This window comes from Lontra canadensis, unplaced genomic scaffold (assembly GCF_010015895.1).
Source record: "Lontra canadensis isolate GAN:19392208 unplaced genomic scaffold, GSC_riverotter_1.0 scaffold70, whole genome shotgun sequence".
NCBI lineage: Eukaryota > Metazoa > Chordata > Mammalia > Carnivora > Mustelidae > Lontra > Lontra canadensis.
The window spans coordinates 1,371,244-1,392,841 of NW_022631064.1; the positions used below are offsets into that span (position 1 = coordinate 1,371,244).

The 21,598-nt window shown below is 44.1% G+C and overlaps 1 protein-coding gene across 2 annotated transcripts in view; it reads left to right on the forward strand.

Moving 5' to 3' along the window:
- The window catches only part of SLC24A2 (solute carrier family 24 member 2), a 225,368-nt gene that overhangs the window by 151,276 nt on the left and 52,494 nt on the right, over window positions 1-21,598 (forward strand). The window contains exon 5 of one of the 2 annotated variants that reach the window (XM_032880507.1): window positions 10,631-10,681. The exons of the other annotated variant lie outside the window; for it this stretch is intronic. Coding sequence (XP_032736398.1) covers window positions 10,631-10,681 — 51 coding nt within the window. The remainder of the gene's footprint in view (window positions 1-10,630; window positions 10,682-21,598) is intronic. 2 annotated transcript variants of the gene reach the window in all.

A 21,598-nucleotide genomic window follows, 5' to 3' on the forward strand; every position in this document is an offset into this window, starting at 1 on the left:
GAGAGTTCAAATAAGACTATGGCAAGAGCCTTGGACTAAGGCAGGGGCAGTGGGAATGGAGCAGAAAAGACGGAATTGAGGATGTTTAGGCATGGAACTGATAGGGCTTCCTGACTGGTTAGGATGTGGGTGTGGCTTAAATGTAGAAGCATCAGCACCATCTGGGGCTCCACCCTGTGGATCTTGGTCACAGGTAATATAGCCAAGCTCCTACATCTATGAAAGAAAATGGGGGGCCTATCTAGACATACCACCTCCTAAGTCCTTTAAAAAAAAAAAAAGGAGTCCGGGGGAGGGGGACAGGAAAAGGGAATGGAATGTTTTACCACTTTAAAGACTGAATAATATATGTGTCAGTATCCTGCACCCCAGATTTGATAAGGCTTCATCAGAAAGCACATTTTGCTTGATTTCATAATCTTTCAATTTCCAGAAATGCAAAAATATGCCCAAGATATTAGAAGATGTCATTAGTGAAAACATTAGCTTCCTAACCCCTTAGCCACACAGAAGAAAAATTTATCAAAAACATGTTTTGGAACCTTGCTGTTAGAAGAGGCCAGACAGATTTTCTGAAAATAAGAAATAAATTCCTAATGTTATATGGATGGTACCTGATACTCTGTGCTCTTTGGGATTCAAACTATAGTCTTCCGCTCTCTTTGACAATATCATTTTCTCCCTGGAGACTGCAGCTGAAAAAGAAGACACTGGAAAAGGTATTAAATATTCAGCCAAAACTCTGAATAGATGCCAACAGAGACAATTATAATAACAGTCAATGGAATAACTAATGTTTATTGAATACTTACTATGTGCCAGCCAGTAGTAAGCATTTTATATAAATTAACTCACCTAATTTTCACATCAACACTATGAGATAGGAACTTCTATTACAACCATTTTATGATAAAGACCCTGAAAGTTAGGGAAGTTAAATAATTTGCCTAAGGACATGAGACAAGCAACTGAGGAAGTCATGTCAAATCCAGATTCGTTGGATCCCAGAACTCACTCTCTTAAGTACTGGACAATACCCACTTTTCTAAGCAGTTGAAGTCCCTTTTGAGCTTTCCTTTTGAAAATCAAAACTTAAAAGATCACTGTATTATCTCTTTCCCTGAGTTGGATGTTCTTTAAATGGTGCCAACAGTATCCATGTACTTGATGTCAGATTATACAAAAGAATATGACATTCATAGACTTCCTTTGGCATGATGTAATTGGTCATTATTTTTGTCATTCTTCTCCTTTTACCTGTTTCTCCTCCAAAATAAGCTTGCAAAAAGGATGTTCCGATGCTAGGTCACTTAATTGTGACTCGCTGTGTTAGCCTATATACTCATCATTCACTGGACTTTGGCGCAATCACAGAACGATGGCTCCCGCTGATGGAGCACTTCCAATGTTCCAGGCGTCTAGTGAAACCCCTTACAACAACACAGTAGGGAGTGCTAGAATTAGCCCCATTATAGATGAGTAAACAAAGGAGTACCTAACTACAAAATCACATATCTAAGAAGAATTAAAGTCTGGTTTAGAATCCATATCCATTGACTCTAAAACTTACACCGTGCTGCAAGATCTCCATGTTCCGCATCCTGGTGAGGTGTCTTGATACCAGGTTCACTCTGATTTTGTAAAGATCAGAAGAATGCTATGCATTTGAAGGAAAGCCAATAGATGCCTTAAAGCCATAATAACACCTACCATACGTTTAACGAATACTGTGTGTCAGTTACGTGTTAAGTACCTGCAGTCCTCACCACACCCCTACAAGACACCTATTATTGTTCCCACTTTACAGAAGGGTAGGAACAGAGTATCAGAGAGGTTAGGTAACGTGCCCGAGGTCTCAGGGCTAATACCTGGCAGACCCAGTTGTCAAGTCAAGGTCTACAGGGCTCCAGACTACAAATGATACAGTTATTATGCTCTATCATCGATTGCTTTTCTCGATCCCTTTGGGGAGAAAAACATTCTCACAGAGTATCAGTACTTAAACTTATGTTAAGGTTGTTATTGAGATTTTGAATTATATAATTAAAAGGATACCCCTGAAAGCCCAGGAAATCTTTTTTTTTTTTTTTTAGCTGCACTGTTTTGTGTGGATTCTTCTGTCTAGGTTGCTCACTGTTTTTCCTTAAAAAATCCTTCCCTGGGGCACCTAGGTGGCTCAGTGGGTTAAGCCTCTGCCTTCAGCTCAGGTCATGATCTCGGGGTCCTGGGATCAAGCCCCGCATTGGGTTCTCTGCTCAGTGGGGAGCCTGCTTTCCCCCCACCAACCCCTCTCTGCCTACTTGTGATCTCTCTCTCTCTCTGTCAAATAAATAAATAAAATCTTAAAAAAAAAAAAATTCCTTCCCTTCCCAGAAACCTGCTTTGCTCTGTCTTATACTCTCTCCGGCCCCCAACCTACCTCAAAAGGAAAACAACAGAACAGCCCATCCAATACCCGTTTTCTTCTTGCTTGATCACCCAGAGCATGTAAATTACAGTGAAATATGGCCTGAGTCAGCTCCTCACAGGACAGAAATCAGTAACCATTGATATTGCTAAGCAACACCACAGGGGAGCAAGGCTGCAAATTAGGTGACAAATTTATAAGGAGTCAGAGTATCTGGGGACTCACTTGGGCATTTTATTATGAACCATCTGGATTATGCACATGATGACCACACCGTATTGTTTGCTGTGTGCAGATGGCAACTCACACGTCATTCTACGGCCCCTCCCTCTGCAGTCCTAACTTCCCTCTCAGAACTTTCCACGGGATTTTTCACAGTCTAGATAGTTCCTTACAAGATCATTGGGAAATGGTTACACCTAACAGGCAGCCTTCATTCCTTCCCAGAATAAAATTCGAAACAATGCAAAACCAAACCATTCCATTGGCTTGTGTGAAAGCCGAGCCAGCTGGGCAGGAAGACACCTAAGGAGGGAATTAGTCATGGGATCCTGGCAGCATCATGGGCCTGACATGGGCTACACCTTGGTGGTCCCAGAGGAGCCCGAGGTGAGAGGTTCACTTGGTTCCTAAGCCAGAGATGAGCAGACAGTAGGACCCACACCAGGGAAGTAAATCTGTGCGCCTCAAGAGAGACAAGGTAGTGAGCCTGAGCCCTTGACCTTCTGGAGGATTACCTAGCAAGGACCCCTCCCACTCTCAATAGCCAAGTTGGTCTCATTTGTTCGTTCATTCATCCAACTAATAGTTATAAGAAAGTTAGACCAAGCAACCCGATTTTAAACCAAAGATTATAATTTGATGAGCCAAATATGACCTAGGTGGTATTCTGTTTGGTCTTGTTTTTTTTGTAGAAAGAGAGAGCAGGAGCTGGGGTGGGGGTGGAATCTCAAGCAGACCCCCTACTGAGCATAGACTGACATGGGCTTCATGTCACCACCCTGAGATCATGACCTGAGCCAATACCAAGAGTCAGGCACTTAACTGACTGAGCCACCCAGTGCCCCTCCAGGTGGTGTTTTTTAATTTGGAATTCATTGCCAACATTTAAAAAGCAAGAGTTTTGGGGTGCCTGGGTGGCTCAGTGGGTTAAGCCTCTGGCTTCGGCTCAGGTCATGATCTCAGGGTCCTGGTATTGAGCCCCGCATTGGCTCTCTGCTCAGCAGGGAGCCTGCTTCCCCCCTCTCTCTGCCTGCTGCTCTGCCTACGTGTGATCTCTGTCAAATAAATAAATAAAATCTTTTAAAAAAAGAAAAAAATTTTCACATAAAAGTTCAGATATCTGGCTTCCCTTGAATTATCAGCAGGTATGTCAACACTGTACCCACATTTCTTCGTGGAGCTGAGGGTGCGTAGCCACTGCCCATTTTGGGACAGGCACACTGTCCGGGTGTCCACAATCACACATCTCCCTGTCCTTGTCTCCAGCCCACTCTGCCCGCGGCCCTACCTGGGACCAGTGTTCATTCGTCCTTTGTCCGAATGTCTTCCGTGCCCCCAGACAGTAGGCCCAGGATGCTGGGGACCACTCTGACTCCGGAAGTAGCCGCGGATGTAACACCGGTGTTTTGTTGGGAGCTGGGGCCCCAGAAAGACGTCAGCAGGTGGACATAAACAAGGAAGGACAGAGTGGGAGCGACAGAAATATCAGCAGTGATGAACCAGTGGGTCCAGGTTTGCCAGGAGCCTAAAAAGGAAGAGCATGTCATGAAGGGGCGAGATTTAGAGGCATGAAAATCAGGTGATGAATTTCTGAGCGGTCTGTTGGGAAACCCTCCTCGAAATTCCATAGCTGATGGCAGACGACGCCCCAGCTCAGCCCTTTATTTTCATCTGCACGGCTCTTGCCTGGCGTCCAAAAGCCTGAGTAAGTGAGAGGTTTTCATCTTGCAGAGGAGAAAGAAGTACAGATTAGTCTGGAAAGGGAAGAGTCAGGTGTCAAAGAACTCTGCAGAGCAAAAGCCTCTCTGGTAACCCCTTGCATGTCACATCTACGTAGGGCCACATGTAGGGTACGGCTGTCCCTGGGCAAGCGTGTCTACATTAGGAGCCTCTTAGGGAGGCTTAGCACGTGAACACCATCCCCTCCCCCCGCCCCCAACAGAATGGTAACAGAAGCTCTGGCAGTGAATCAGTACTTTGAAAGCTTCTTCTGAGTGAGAATTTGAAGGTTAAAATATTCCTTTCCTTATGACTTGAATAGGAAGTGAGGACTCGTGGTTGTTTCCTCGTTTAACCTCAGTCTCTCCGAGATGATTTTTCAGCTAAAAAAGTTACTTGCATTGGCATGAATTTGATATAAAAGAGTAATGACCAAAGAAAGCCCTTTAATGGGAAGTAATTCATTATGGTGGCTCGTGCATCCTTTTTGAGGTGACGTGAAACCAAAAGCTTCACGCTGGGCTGTATTGGAAGATACCTTTTAAATCAGAATTCGTGCTTATTGTGATGCAAGTTTTTCAATGAGGCAGAGACAAGAGAGAAAAGGTGAGGCTAGATATGCTGTAAGAAACTTAAAAATTCTATAGATCTGCAAATATAAATGCTACATTTATATTGGGGAGTGGGATGGGACATTACAAATACTAACTGGCAAGCCCCCCACCGTTCACAACATTTCAATAACAAAAATAAATTCACAAATTAAAAAAAAAAAAAAAACAAAGAAACAAAAACAACCACCTCTGGCTAAAACTGCAACACACGGTTCTGGAAGTTAGCCAGGACAGCCTTTCACTAAACTGAAAGATTTTCTTTAGGCAGTTTTCCTTATGTTTAAAGGAAGAAGTCTCGGAGGGTGGTTGCGGGGTGGGGGTGGGGGGTGTTACTGACCTGCACGTGGCAAGTATAGACATTGACACTGGTGCCCACCCACAGAGATAATCAGAGTTTGAATAGGATGCAGCAACCTCCTGCTAGGCTGAGTTCATGTTCATGTTGGACCTTTGGCAGACAGTGAAGTACCACTTACTAAGGATGTCCGCGCTGTCCCCATGTAAAGTGCTTTATATGCTCGTCCTCATCTGATCCTCCAATAACCCTCCTGAAAATAGGTATTTATTGTTCTTGTCCCATTTTATCTTTTTAAAGATTTATTTATTTATTTACTTTAGAGTGAGAAGACCGAACATGAGCAGGTGGGGGAGAGGGGGAGGGGGCAGAAGGAAAGGGAGAAAGAATCCTTAAGCAGACTCCCCACTGAGTGTAGACTCTGATGTGGGGCTCCCTCCCAGGACCCTGAGATCATGATCTGAGCCAAAATCAAGAGTCAGACACTCAATTAACTGGGCCACCCAGGTGGCCCTGTTCTTGTCCCCATTTTAACTGAAGAAGAGATCGAAGCTCAGAGTGGACCACTCAGCTCATAAGTAGTAGAGCCACTACTTTGAATCAGCCATCTTGTCCAACTCACTCAGAAGCATTCTTAACCTTGATAATGACATCATGGTACCTACAGTCACGAAGCTTCAGGCATCGGTGCGTGCCTTCCTGACTTCAGCTTCTAGGGAAGTTTAACAAACCACAACATCCTAAATTTCACTATCATTTGGGAGCTGTGAATCGGTGCACTTGAAGAAACATGAGGAGAATGTGATAAGAAGAAAGCACTGTTCTGGGTTCTGTTGGAAGAGATCCAAGAAAGAGAGGGTCTCTGTCTCCAATATGTGGACAACCTAGTTGGAGAGACAGGCTTGTGTGCAAAATTGGAAGGGAATGTGCCATGCCTAGGTCCCAAGTGGAACACTGGTGTTTTTTAGATGGATGAAGGGTCACGTGCTATCCCAATGGTTGTGGTCCACGTGGTGACATTCCCCATAGATCTGAGAGTAGGAGAGGACTGATGAAGACTTTTTTTTTCCATGCGGGCCCCGAGGCACAGTATAAATAAAGGCACAGTAGCCTTTATTGTTGAGCAACAAATATCTATTTAAAACCTCTTTAAGTAGGGTTGAATTTGCTTTAACAGACCTGTATAAAATACCCAATTCTCTAACTGCTCTGCTCCGTGTCCCATGGGTTCTCCTTTGAGCTTCTCTGTGGTGCTTACGGTAGTGAAGCTGCCCCTTACTTATGGCTTAGTAGGTATTATTATTCATCTACTCTTTACCACAGCTTTATGGGATTGGTACGGTTATGCCCCTTGCAGCTAAGGGCACCAAGGCTTAGAGAGGTCAAGGAATTTGCTCAAGATCACACAGCTAATAAGTGGCAGACCATGGATTCAAGCCTACACCCTGGTTTCAAAGCCCATGACCTTAACTTCCATTTGCTACTGAAAAATCATCCTTCCGTGGGTTGATATAATCTACTATCTGCATATACCTTCTTGATAGGCCTTAATTTTTATGTCTTCCCCATTGAGTTCAAACCAATACCAATAATGAAGAAGCTCTTTGACTTCAAAAATAAACAAGTAATCATTTGTTTTCCTATCAGCTAATGCTTAAGTAATACTCGTTCTCACTGATTTCTCTCTCTCTAGTTTTTGTTCTCATACAATGAACTCAGCATAGGTGCTTCCACTGACTTTGTTTTATGTATCAGAATTTTGAGGCCCAAAAGGGAAGAAGTCCCTTTTCTCCTGCTCCTGTCTGGGGAGATTTGCTGGAAAGGGGGTTGAGAACACCAGAGGCCTCAAAAGTGGAATGAGAAAGTCAGTGTCGGAAGGAGAAATCTGTATCCATGCTATTCTGAAGAAAGGAGATCAGGAGCCCAAAACACTAGCTCTTATCCATTGATTCCTTGACTGAAGATAAGACCCTTCCCTTGACTTGTCAATCATGAAGAATGGACAGGAATCAGGAGGCACCTTAAAGCAGGTCATTGTGTTACAAGACCTGGAAAGAAGTGGACAGAGGAATTGACAAAGGCTCTATCCATCCTAGAGATCTGGGAGTGTGGATGCCCATGGCCTCAACTGTCTGAATAGCGTGGACGCAAGTGTGGTCACCATGACAGGCAACATTCACGATCGCCCTGCAGGCTCAACTCCAACACCAGTCCCTGGGCTCTGGAATTTTTTCTGAGGCTGGGTGGCTTTCTTCGAGAAATATTATAGTGAAGAGACACCAGATGGTACCCAGGGTGATTGTCACTGGTGACCCAACCCTCTCCTGGTCCTAGGTTTCTCTTGCTCAGTTGATATAATGGGTGTTGCTAGTTGGGACTAAGCAGCCCTCTCTTGAACTCCTTCACTTCCTCCCATCCCAAGGAAACTCAGCTTAGATGAGGCCCCACTGGAATCACAATCCAATGATATCATGGTACCTTGGTTAGTCTCTGTGGGGAGTGCACTGACTGAAGGCCATTTCCCCCTGCAGGTGAGTTTTCATTCATGCCACTCAGGCCCTCTCAGGCCGTGGTGGCTGAGACCACCCTCCATGAGGCATCCATGGTCTGTGGGACACCAGCCAAGTGCGTGATGTGCTCTGGCGGACGTGTGCATGGTGTGTTCATGGTGTGTTCATCCTCTTCACCTATCATACCCCTCTTCCTGCACCCCTTGAGGCCCTGGTTCAGAAATGGGAGCCACCAGCTCTTGGAGATGCACCCCCACTGACCCTAGGATGCTGCCCTGACCACCTGAGAGCGTGGGAACCCTGCGCCCAGCATCTCACCATCCTGTCGCAGTGTGTGTTAAAGACGATTCTAGTGGGGCGCCTGGGTGGCTCAGTGGGTTAAAGCCTCTGCCTTCGGCTCAGGTCATGATCTCAGGGTCCTGGGATCGAGCCCCTCATCAGGTTCTCTGCTCAGCTGGGGGCCTGCTTCCTCCTCTCTCTCTCTCTCTCTCTCTGCCTGCCTCTCTGCCTACTTGTGATCTCTGTCTGTCAAGTGAATAAATAAAATCTTTAAAAAAAGAAAAAAGAAAAGACGATTCTAGCAGGCTGGTTTCCTTCCCACTCTTCTCTGTCTTTGCTTCAGTGAGCAATGAACGTGGTTCCCTTCACCTACACACATAACCTTCCCTTGCGCTCCTTCCTCCCTGTGCTTCCAGCTGCTACGTCACCTGTTGTTACTTGGCTTTTCACTACTCTTAATACCCCTCTTTTGCCACTTCAGCCTTATTTTTGTTATGTTCCATTCAGTTCTTATCCCTCTGTCCCATTCACCCAAGGAAGCAGCTAAGAAACAGTCTGGATGTTTCCACAGCAGCCACCAGTATGTGTGACCCTTGTCAGACGTGGACGGTTCCAATTTCAACTGCGTAAAAATAAAACAATTGAAGAATGTATTTGTATTTCTTTATACCTGATTCCCCAAGAGATAAAAAATAAGGAGATGTTTGACAGTTTGTAATTGATCCATGAAAACAGATGTGTGTCTATGGAGAAGGTGCGTCTAAAAAGACAGATCTAGAAGGATTGCTGTGGTCTATCTTTCCTGCACAGAATATGGTTTACACCCTACTCTGCAAACCCAGAGCCGCCCACGTTCTGTTTTCCAAGCAAATAGTTGAGAATACCAGCTGCTTAGGCTGAGTAGGGGAAGAGCACAGGCTACAAAAAAATTAGTTGCCTGATATAATTCGTGAACTTACTATAAGATTTCACATACGTGCACACACACGTGTGCATACATACATTATGTGTAAAGCCACCATGAACATGTGTTTAATATTTATAAAGGTATTTAGATCATTTAAGAATTCCAAGCTTGTGCAATGTCTTATGTATAATAGACTACAGTTCTTAAAATACCCAGAAAAAAATTATATTCCACTGAAGGCAATCCCCAGAAGTTGTTAAAAAGACTTTCTTGTTATTTACATAAAATTCAATTTCTTATTGAAGTACTTGCACCTTTTGTCATGTATCTAACAAAACCAGAGTGGGCAGGTTTTTGCAGAAAGATAAGGATGGGGTGATTTTTCTCCTCGAGACGTGATTTTGCACTGGAGTGTTAAAATAACTTGAGCAAAATTTTAGGCGAAAGGCAAAAAATACATATATAATGTATGCACACACATTATATACATAACATATTTAGAATGTATACTATAAATATAAAAGAGAAGAATATTTATTATTGTCCTTAAAGCTAGATCCCTCATCTTGCACCCAAAACCCATCAATTATTAGTTGGTTCCTATGTGGATTTTCACTGGCTTCCCGAGTTAATGAGCCAGGAAGGCATTCTACACAATCACAAGGGTATCTCTCGAGTCTAATTAGTTTCTTGAAGTTTATAGGGAGAGTGTTGTTATGATCAGGAAAAATATTTTTAACCCGCTCACCATGTCGCTTGAAACAACTTGGAATTTTCAGATGAACAAGAATAAAAGTTTCTATTTTAGAACTGAACTAAGAAAACTGACATGCTGCATCCCGGCCCCTTCTCCTTCCCAAGCCCAGCTAACTCAGCCCAACTGCGCTCTCTGCGTGTGGGGGTCCGTGACCGCGGAGCCCTTTGGCGATCCGTGCACTTGGAGGCGCTGCTGGTAGCCTCCCGCCCCGCCCCCACCCCGCCATCCGCGGAGCAGCAGGCAACACCTCAGTCTGGGAGCGTCGCTCTGCCCCCTGCCCTGAGCCAGGCGGCTTCCCTCTTCCTTCCAGAGCACTCTGCACATTTTGCAGCTCTTCTCAGCAGGCTGTACTCGTGGTGTTCACTGTTCTCTGTCTAAAACAGGAGCTAGAAGTGAAAGGGAAGTTTAGAACCCGGGTTTGCATTTTGGGTTTTCCCAAGCAACCTCCTTCATCTCTAGGAAGTGGTTCTGTTGGAGAGGACCCGAGGAATGAGGTTTGGGGCCCGCCAGCTGCCTGGCCAGGGATGCCAGGGGGCAAGCCCCAGGGGGCCCGGACATTGTCCTTGTTCCACCCTTTCACTTAAAGCATCACCTCTCTACAAATGACAGGGCCGGTCCCAACCCGGTGTGAAGTTCTCTTGCCAAGCGCTCTGTTTCATCAGATGTTAAAATAACCGTGTCCTCTTCTGTCATGCAGGGCACATCCTACCCCCGGGAGAATAATATATTTTAAGTGATTTCTGAAAATGGGCCGTGAAAGCTGTCTGCCACACGGGCCCATGTTTGCACATCTCTATATAGTTACGATTGCGGAATTTGACAGTATAACTCTGAATCTGATTAATTAAGAATGTGTAAAAACAAAGTTCTTGCATTACAGCTCGTTCCTTATCTTTGTGTCTTTTACTGTGATGTTGTAGAACTTGGATCATATGGAAAACTAAAATATTATGACACAATGACTGAAGAAGGTAAGAATGATTTTAGAATTGTATGCATTGGCTTTTTTTTTTTTTTTTCATTTATGGTGTCTGGTGCTTGCCCATTTTGTTTTTTCATCTTCTTTTCCTCTTTGCATGACTTCAGTGACATTGTGTGATTTCTTATTCTTTCCACATATTCGTCTAGTTTTTGCCATCGTGTTTATTTGGGATTGGAGACGTGCAATACCATGGGTAATCATGTTATTCCATTCAGATGATCCAAACCATCTCAATTGTGTAACACGCTCAGAGAAATGGTGTCAGCAACGTAAGCACAAGCACACACCCACTGGGTCAGCATTATTTCCCACACATGCTCACAACACCACACAGAAACACACCCAATCAACACTCTTTTAATAAGCCCTGAATTTCCGAGGGGATGGGTATTCCCATCTATCCAAAGGAGTAAGTGAACCAAAAAAACTCCTCCACCCAAAACCAGCTGGAGACCTGTTTCCGATGCAGAGGACTGTGGGGTCCTGTCTTCAGTTCCCACAGTCCCTGTGCCCTTGTCCAAGTGCATTATTCTGAGAAGCCAGGGCCCCGGTTCTGGCCCATGGACCTGAATTTACTGGGGGTTCACACTCTGTGAGACCGAGCGTACCATTTCAACCATTTCCCCTGAGTTGTAAATGAAGCCTGGCAGAGATTTATTTTAAAATGAATTTACTAATGAAATCCAGGCACTATCCCACAGCACTGTCTTGACCCAGTGAAAATCACTTCTCTTGAAGTGAACAGCGATTTGAAAATTCTACTTTCTTGTGAAGGCAGTTCCCCAATCGCCCCAGCCCCCCATTTCACCCCACACGTACCTCCATCTTGTGAATAAGAAACAATATTTGGAAGTTATAAAAACATTTGGGGTTTCCGTGTGATTTTTACACTAGATTCTGACAAGTAATCCAAAGGTAGCCTAGAAGGAGAATCAGCTAATTTTGTCTTTCAACATGAGAGAAACTCCCAAAGGCGTTGCATATCCTGTTTTCAGCTTCTAGTATTTCTAAGTTGCCTTAGCTTGCCAAAGATCTCCTAGTTGCTTTGCTTCCAAGAAGTGAACATCTGACAAGCCTTGGTAAAAGAAAGCCCCTTCCTTCTCCACCTCCCCCAACGACTCTAGCTCCAACACAACAACTAGGATATACCTCTGTTAACCACTGTGATGGTTTCTAAAGCAGCAGGTCATGATGGGGATCTCAGACTGGACCCTCTTATGGCTCAGGACCCTCCCAAGAACCTGGGGAACTGAGAGCCCCAGAGACGGAAAGCTACCGTGAGAATGAGCGTCCTACCACCAAGAGGCTAGAAAGAGCAATTCAGAACTTAAAGGCAGGTTCTTGTCCCAGCTCTCATTTTTTAATCCGTGCCTTCAGACTCCCTCCGTGTTTTATGGATGGTTGGCTTGAGAAGCTAAAGCTTTGGGACTCGCTGATTCAGAGTTTGAAGGCATCTCTGGGCATCTGGCTTGTCCCCAGCCTCTGTTTTGTGGTTCAGGGTCAGGGGAAGGTGGGTCTGTTAGCTTCCTCCCAACCTGTCATGACTCCACTTTCTTTTTTGACTCCCTCCTGTCCTCTGCCTCCCACCCTTACCTTCCCATTGTCAGGGGGGCTTCTGCCTCCCTGTTGCCTTCAACACCCCATCTACCCCCAACTCTGCTCCTTTCCTGCCTCCTTCCACATCCATCTGAGCGAAGGTTGCCACTCTCTTTCTCAGCCCCTCTAAGCCAGACAGTTCAAGATCACACGAAGACGCACAAATGTTACTTGCAATCCGATGAGTCTGCGTGGTAACAATTAAGTGTTCTAGGCAGGAACACAAAGTCAGAATCACGTCTGGAAGGAAGATCATGGCTGCCCCTTAGCAAGGCCAGGAAATTGTGTTTAGGAGTCCCCCGTGGGCCTCCTGTCAAATTTCTTATACTTCCCTCTCCTCTCCCTTCTTGCCTATCCTTTGTGTTCCGTTGCTAGCTGAACATTCATCCGTTGTAGAATAATAGCGAGTCATAGCGAAGGCAGCATTTTTAAATTTTAAATCATGGTTACTCGCAGAAAAGATACTTTGGAGCTGGAAGTCTTCCTCTAGCCACATCAGATCCCACCCTCTGGCAGCCGCCTCCATGACAGGCCAGGCCCAGCTTATTCCTAACTCTGGGATTCTGCCTAAAAGGCTCAAAGCCAGGCCACAGCCACACGTGACTTCTTCAAACCCTCGAGGGCCCCTCCCCTCCCACCGAAAATCATGACTGGAGCTTCTTCCATTATACAACTGAAAGAAGTGTCCTACAGATAAAGATGTTCAGGGCCATAACCGTGGGCTTGCTGGCCTTCAGGAAATCCCTGCTCCATGTTAAGCATCTCTTTCCACTGTTTTCAAGATGCAACTAGCTCTCGAGCAGGGCTTTATTGTAATTGCCCAGACAACTAGTCAACCTTTTTCGCCCTTTCCAGAAAATTCTCTGGATGGGATGTGAAGTCAGCTAATTTAAATGAAGGCCTGTTTTGTTTTGTTTTGTTTTGTTTTTTCTTTTCCCCTCAAGTGGAGCAAATGGATAGATGGATTCTCTAGGCCACCCTGTCTTAAGAGGAACTGAGTGATGATTTCCTAAATAGAATTGTCCTGCACATATTCAGCTCATGATTTTAAGCACCTGCTATCTGCAAGTTATTTTGCCAGGTGGTCTAGGGAAATACGAGATTAAAAGCTGAGCAATTTGCCCCCACAGAACTTATAAACAGGGAGAGAAATAAAACACAGGAACCATTGAGTCACCAGGAAGGAAGTGGTGAGTCCCATAGGTATTTGGAAGAGGATCACAGGCTACACAGAAAGAGGAAGGATGGCCTTCAACCAGAGGGGAAGACTAATAGAGAAAGTGAACTGGGCCCCAAGGACCTGTCAATATTGGGTGTACTGGGGAAGGAGGAGTGGAAGTTCTGACCTCAAGGCTGAAAAAGGGATCAAAGAATGGGCATACACCAACCTTCACTAGGTACCTCCCACCTGCCAGGGGCAGTGCTGCGGGCTTGATATATTGTATGTCATTTATCCTTACGGTGACCACACAAGGTGGATTTTATTGAAGATAAGGAAGCCGAAGCCCAAAGATGTATTATATTAGATAAGGAAACTAAGACTCAGAAAAGTGAAGTATTTACCTGTGGGACTAGGGGTGGTAAGTGGTAACTTGGGACCTGAGCTCAGGACTGTGGCAGGCCCAAGCTCTAACCTCTTGGCCCTAGTGTGGTTTGCTGTACTAGGTAGCTGTGAGAAGCTAGACAGTTCAAATTGGTGTCAGTGTAGGGAGTGGGAAGAAATGCTTGATAGAGACCAGTCATAGGAAAGGTTTAAACCACAGACTTAGAATGAGGGCATCATAGAGTGAGCAACAAGGAGTTGCTGGTTACAACATGCCTCTCCTTGAACACTCCACCATTAAAAAATTTATTTTAATGAAACAATATATTCATTCTCAGACACTGGATAAAATCACGACAATTTTACAAAATGGGTCCTTGATCTCAGAACCCTTTCCTTCTCTCCCTCCCTCCCTTATCTTCAGGTGCCTTAGGATCTAAACTGGAACAGCTCCCCTGGGCCAGACCCAACCCCCTTCCCCACCCCAAGCTAATCAGAATCTTCCTCACTCCTTCATTCAATCACTAATGCATTTAATCAATGATTCTTAGTATGTACCAGGCACTAGATTGGGTGCAGGGCTAATTAAAGACAACCCTTCTCCTAAAGAATTCACACTGTAGTGGGGGATACAGGCCAAGAGATGAGTGGTGTGATAGACAGACCAAGGTGTAGGGGGAGCCCAGCCAAAGGCATCATGTTCAGCCTTGAGAAATGAGGGCGGCTTTTCAGAGAAATGATGTCTCCATTGCCTCATTCCTGCATCCCAGGATGACAACAGTCTTATCAGCCACCAGATACTAATGCATTCACTTAATAGTGACGGAGCACCCTCTCTGTATGACACATATTGCTAGACTTGCTAGATTAGTAAGCCTTATTCCTCCCAAGGACTGTATTTCCTTCTATTTAACAAGATATTTCCAGGGATATGAACAAATTACTCTAGAAGTGGTCTTTTGATGACCTCAGACCCCTCTACATGGGTGGCTATCCTCTTATCTCCTCGTGCAGTAAGACTGCATACTCTTGGAAGGGTGATTTTTTACTTTTACTTAAAGCTAATAACCCAGAGTTTGTTTCTCATCTGCAAATACCCAAATTACATACCATTCTCATTCTGGAAAAGCCTCAATAAATGGAACTTGACTTCCTTACTAAAATAACTCTAAATGAAAATGTAGAAAGCTTGTTCAAAAGAAAACAAACTTATGTGATAGAACAGATGAACTGAAAAGAGAAAAGACCTTTCCACCAATCACGTTATGTAGAAATACGAATTTTTACTCTTTGGAAATAAGCATTCATAGAGATGTATGGATGGGTAGGTAGACAGAAGTCCTGACTAATATTTTACAAAGAAGCAGTGTATGGGGAGATCTACCTGTAGTATACTGTCCTAAACTCATTGCCATTTACGAATAGACATTCCATGAAAAATAATTTCTCTATCATTTAAAAAGTCTTTGTTCATTTGCATAAGAAAAAAGATATTAAAAGTTGTTGCAATGTCAAGGGCAAAAATTACAGTGACCTTTTCCTTAATGAAATTAAGGGTAATGCTCATGGCAACCAAGAGGCCCTTTACAAAGCTGAGAAACTAATGTCTCACCTGAATCATGGGGTCCTAAATTAGGCATGCGGCTGAGTTTTGAAAGCCCCCATTATCTCAAAGAAACAAAAGCACCTTAAGGTCACATAGTCTAGCCAGTCATTTGATGTTCTTAATTGCAGTGAAATAGTTCAGTTCGTTTTCAAGGAGAAATTGAATTTTGAAATGCCATTTAACAGTGTTTTCCACTGCCCAAGATGTAGCCTCTGAAAATGTAGTCCAGCCACAGGTCTTTGGTGTTTTCTCTGGCCTTCGCATTATATTTTAATCCTTGCCTAAACGGATAAGACTGTGTTATATACACTCGTATATCAGACTGGATAGGTTCAGCTATATATAGTAGAAAATCCAAATTAACAGTGGCTTTGGTCAGACGGATGTTAATTCCTCTCTCAAATATAAGAGGTCCAGAGGCAGGCTGCGCCTGGCAGATAGGGAAGCTCTACAATAATCCAAGCCTCAGGCTTCTTCCATCTTCTGCTCCGTAATCCTAACATATGACTTTCAACCTCAGGGAACCTCATGGTCAAAGATGGCTGCTGCTAGAGCTCCAGCCATTACACCTATATTCCAGGAAGGAGGAAGAGCCAACATGATTTTCCCCAGCCGTTTTGTCTTCTTTTTGAGGAGGCTCCCCTTTAAACCCTCCCAGTAAAACTGCCCACAACTCAGTTACATGCCTACACCTGGTTTCAAGGAAGCCTGGAAATATTTTATTAAACCAGGTGATTTGCTGTCCCAAATAATTTAGGTATTCTATCATTTAAAAAAGGAAAGGGAATTGATATCAGATAGGCAACATGCATTCTTTCCACAAAAGAAAAATATCATTTTTGTATAATTGTATGTTGATGGGGAGGATGGAGAACAGAGCAAGCTCTAGGAGCGTTGTTGAGAACTCATGTAAAGTCTGAGATGCCTATGAGACATCCAAATGGAGATGTTGGGGGGAAGTAGTGGAAATGGAGTCTGGATCTTGGTAGAAAGGTCAAAGCTGTGGATGCAGATTTGGGAATCATACTATAGTTGTTCTTTACAGCCACAGAACTGGTAAGAATACCTAATTAATCAATAGGGAAGAGGAGGTCAAGGTTGATCCCAGGGACTCCAAAGTTTAGAGTCTGGGAAGAAGGGGGACACCAGCAAAGAAGACTGGGTTGGGCAGAGACCCAGGAGAGAACTGCATCCCAGAATCCAAGGAATTCAAGAAGGCAATGAAAAGGTGAATTGACCAATGAAAAGGTGAATTGACCAATGAAATCAGAGAATTGTTGTAGCACAAAGGTGGGAGTAAGGAACACAAAATGAGATGCTTCAGATCGGGAGTTTGGAAGTGGGGTGGTTATTGCTAATGATGAAGTTTAGGGTCGAGCAGTAGGATCAGAGGAATAAGGTGAGCTGGAGGGAAGAGAAGCTGGAGGTGACCAGGTTAGGGTGGTGAGGAGCCAAGCGTTGCAGGGCTTACCGATAAAGTTACCAAGGCTGGTGACAGGAGCCATTGTGTAAGTCAATAGTGAATCGCATTCTGATCTCTTCAGGAATGAGGGAGGGGGGATGAGGAAGTCAGCTGCAATGGAGGCGGTACCGGTGGCTTATGCTTCGAAGGAGGGAGAGGAAATGGTCTAGCAGTAGTGAGGAAGGAGGGTGGAATGTGGGGCATTTGGAGAGACATGCAGCTGCCCCTTTCAAGGGCCATGAGAGACCTTCAGGAAACAGCCAAATTTCAGTTGAAAGAGAAAGGCAAAGAGAGTATTCAGAGCAGAGGTGAAGGACGTGGAGACAGGCTTACTGGTGGCAGAGGTGGGAGACTGAGTCAGGTCAGGCATTTTCACACAGAGATGAGGGGGTTCTGGACATTGTTAGATGCCCTAGAGGCTCCGCTGAGTTAAGCAGGGTTGTGGGATGGAATGGGAGCAACTTACCAATGTGCTAGAAGTTCTAAGTTGGGATTGGCCCCTCGGACAGTTTGCAGTGATAAAGTAGGGTCTATCTTTCCAGGAGAAGGGAGCTCTGGAGGACCCCTTAAGTCTAGCTGGGGATGAGGAAGGTTAAGGAAGGAGCCCTCCTAAATTCAGAGAGAGAGGGTTCCACCCAGCACAAGAAGACCTTTCCTACGGACAGGGCCAAAGAGGCAGTGAGCTGCCGCAAAAGGCAGTGAAGCGCCCTCTGCTGGAGAAGCCAAGGAAACCTCCGTCAGAAGAGTGTTCAGATAATGGACACCCTGATGCCCCTTCCGGTCCCATGTCCAAGATTCTGTCCCGGTGCCTTTTACTAAATGTGATGGCAGACATTGGTTTCGAGTCTACTTTTAAGATTAAATCTTTTAAAAACTTGATCCTCCATCTCGGTTAAGCCGCTACCAGGAGGTGGGTAGGTAGGCTCCTGGGACACAGCTTCTGAAATAGAAGGCCTGTGTATTCTTGGATCCAGTTCAGAGATAAACTGTTGATTAATGTGGCTACATTTATAGCAAATAGGACATTACATTGTTTCTGTGAAATAGACCTTTAAAAGAACAACAGCTATCTTCCCTTTTAGTTGTGGATACGAACCTTTAGCACAGTAGAGAGTATAACTGCAAAGTAATTTTAATTATTCCTCTTTATGATAAAAACATTACATGCACACAGAGGTAAAAAGCAAACACTACATAAGGAAAGGCAATAAAAGGGAGTTTTCCTTTTACTCCAGATTCCACTCATCCCTTAGAGTTAACCACTCTTACTGGTTTTCTAACATAGGCTCTTTTCTTCTATATGCTGCTCTCTCTACCTGGCTTTTGGTTATCAGCATATACTGGAGACCTTTCCATATCAGCACTGCCCTCATTCCTTTTGGCAGCTGCATAGTATTCCACTGCTTGGCTCTTCCATGGTAGGTTCATTCCATCAGTCCCCTGTTGATGGACATTCACAATATTTCCACTTTTCGTGGATTTATCCAGTTATTAGAACATGACATGAGCATCTTCTTTGCCCATAGAGCAAACTCTACTGAGCAGGGAATGTATACATATAAAATAAGTCCCTAGAAATAGAAATACCAGATGAAAGCATAAACACATTTCAAATCATGAAAGATAATGCCCAGTTGTCCTCTAGAGCAATTGCACCAGTCTGCACTCCCACCAACAGTGAAGGAGAGACCCTCCGCTGAATTTAACTAAGTCCTTTGAACACTGATTCATAGCTGACTTCTGTACAAAGCAGATCAACGTTGGTATTAGAACTACCTTCTACTTTACTTGTGCTAGAAACCCGAATTTTTTTTACCCAAGGTGAGCTAAAGCCAGGGTATGGGTATGGTGGAAGTCTTTCCTCTGTAAATTACATGACGAGGCTATTCCTCCCACACAGAATATCCAATTTCCACCGTAGCATGCACCCTTCTTACCACAGGGCTGTTGATAGCCCTGAAGATGTCTGAGAAGTACACTGCAAGTTAACTTTCTTCCTTCCGGTTACCAAAGTGGGGAGCCCCCGTTGTGCACAGACACCATTTCCAATACCATGTTATGTTTCATTCATTCCAAGTTTATGGTTTAACTCATTCAGTCCAACTTTTCATAACCAGAGGATTTTTTGAGGCACTTGGCCAGATACTCTCTGCAAGGCTGAGCCTTACCCCCTCCGTCCCAAAAATGTACTGACTCACCAGTTATTAACCACATTACTTTTTTAGAGATGTATTCTTGCAAGTATCTCCCTGGGGCTGGATCTTAGGAAGACAGCAGCCTAGTGAATGTGTGTAATCAGACTAAACAGCTAGTAACCATTATCAGATCTGTCAGAAAGACCAAACCAGCTGTGTGGGTAAATCCACGGTCTTCCTGAAAACCAGGACCAAGGAAGTCTAATTAGAATACATCCGGTGTTTCAAACTTCATTGCATCTTATTTTCATATCTAAACTGTTGAGCAGTAAAAGCAGAAAGATTGGACCTGGCAAGTAAAGGCAGATTTTGCCACATTCCATATGTAGAAGGTGTTAAGTTGCAGCAGAAGGCAAATTGTGGATACCGCTTTTTGTCTATTTCTGACATCCCTAGAGCTGAAAATGTTAAGTTGCCTTCGTTAGTCAAACTCGAATACTATTATTATAAGTTAATGATATAATTTCCCACCCCCATGAAGCTTTCTCTTAAAAAAAAAAAAAAAGTGGGAATCGGTAATACCAGGAGGCTGGCATGTTCAATTAAGCATGGTAAGTTTCTCTTTTGATTAAATCTGAAATGAACTGAATCATCTCATTTTAGTCATGGACCACTAAGCCCTCAGGAGCAGTTAGTTAAGAACGCTCAGCATGTGTCAGCACTTCTGTTGCAAACCCGTGCTTCCAAATGAAATTACAGGCACCAGTTTACAATGTAACATCGAGGATTCAAGAAACTAGGAAGTAGGAAGTCAAAGTAATTGACAATTCCCAGACACATGAAATCCAGGTGACGGGAGATGATAAACGTACATGATCTAGGGGCTGCTCCTGAATGAATGTCAGCCAAACCTAAAGTCAAAATAAATAATTGGGTAATATCTAGGCTCCTTGTGAGAAAGAACTGTTGAAGTTCGGTTTTTTATATACAAGTCAGAGTAACCATTCAATACACATTTACTGCACCCGCCTCTTTGTCAGGTGCTGTGAGCAAATCAAAACCTTGCCCAAATCATCCATTCATGTCACAACCTACTTGCAGAGACGCACCCAAGATAGCGGCTTTGAAAAGTGACTCTCGAGATCTTTTGCACGCTTCAGGTGGCAGCGGGGCTGGATGTTGGCGAGTTTTGAGATCTGAGGTCTGCCCTAGGAAAGTGATTTTTTAGTCATTTATCTCTTAGATATCCGCAGGGTGTTAAGAATGGGAACAAGAGGAAGACATGCAAACCTTCCATCCGGCAACCCCTACCTGGCTCAGAACTCCAAAGCTGAGATCAGAGAAACCCCTCTGAGAATTTTGTGTGTGTGAGCCATTTGTATCTCTGTCTCTGAGACAGAAATTTACAGAAAATTGAGTTCCTAAAATAATAAAGCAGGTGACCTAAAATGATAAAGAACATTAGCTTTCCAGCAGTGTCAACCTCGGCTAAGGTCAGCAAACTGGCTCTTTTCCCGAAACACTGTGTTCTGCCAGTGATCCCCGCTGCAAGCTTTTTGGTTTGTAAAATTCCAATTTTGCCTGAACTTAGTTAGATTATATATATATTTTTTAAAGAGCTTCAAAATAGAGAAGTATTAACTGTAAACACTATTAGACTTTAGAGACTTAATCACCCCATTAACCTAGAATGCCAGGTGAGTTTTGTACACTGTTCTTCTGGTCCTTCTTTGTTTCTCTGCCCCCAGAAGGAACATAAACTATGAATAGATTTTCATACAGCAAGCACTGTAAGACACACACACACACACACACACACATACACACACACTCCCTTTGTCATTTGTACTAAGGTTGTTACATTCATAAACATTTACAAAGGACAACCTAAGAAGTAGGCATTGGGGAGTGGATGAGAAATGGCATCCCTATCCTTGAGGGGCCCACGGCTCGCTGGAAAGAGGTCAGTAAAATGCCTCCAAGGGTCTGTGATAACAGGTATGGTAGGACGGGTATGAGAGGTGACTTGCCAGTCCAGGAAAGGGACTCAAGGAAAGCTTCCTGAAAGATCAGGTGCTTTAAATCATTCTTAAAAAGGAGTAAGACAAGCAAATAACAAGTGTGGGGCATTCCAAGGCACGAGAAGCAGAACTTAGAAACTGGGAGACCAACTAAGAGATTGTAATTAATATCCAGGCAGGAAATGTTGGACCTAAGGTGTTCAAAGGTAGACTCAGAAGGAGCTGGCAACTCATTGAGCATGGGGTGTGAGAGGGATCTCTAAGATGGCTGGAAAACACTGCGAGTGAGGAAATCACCAACAGAAAATGCAAGGAGATGGGCGCATTCCCAGGAAGAAGGTGATGTGTGGGAGTGGGGGGCAGGCTGAGTTTAACTTTTGGAGGGGCTTTCTGAGTGAAGTGTTCAGAAGTCCTTTGGATAAGAGGATCAGAGCCAGAGATCTGATTTGGAAATCACCAATATTCAGGTGGAGGTCCGCTGGATTCTTTGGAAGAATGTGGGGGATAAGGGGGAGGGAGCCTGGGGAATAGTAGCTCAAGGCT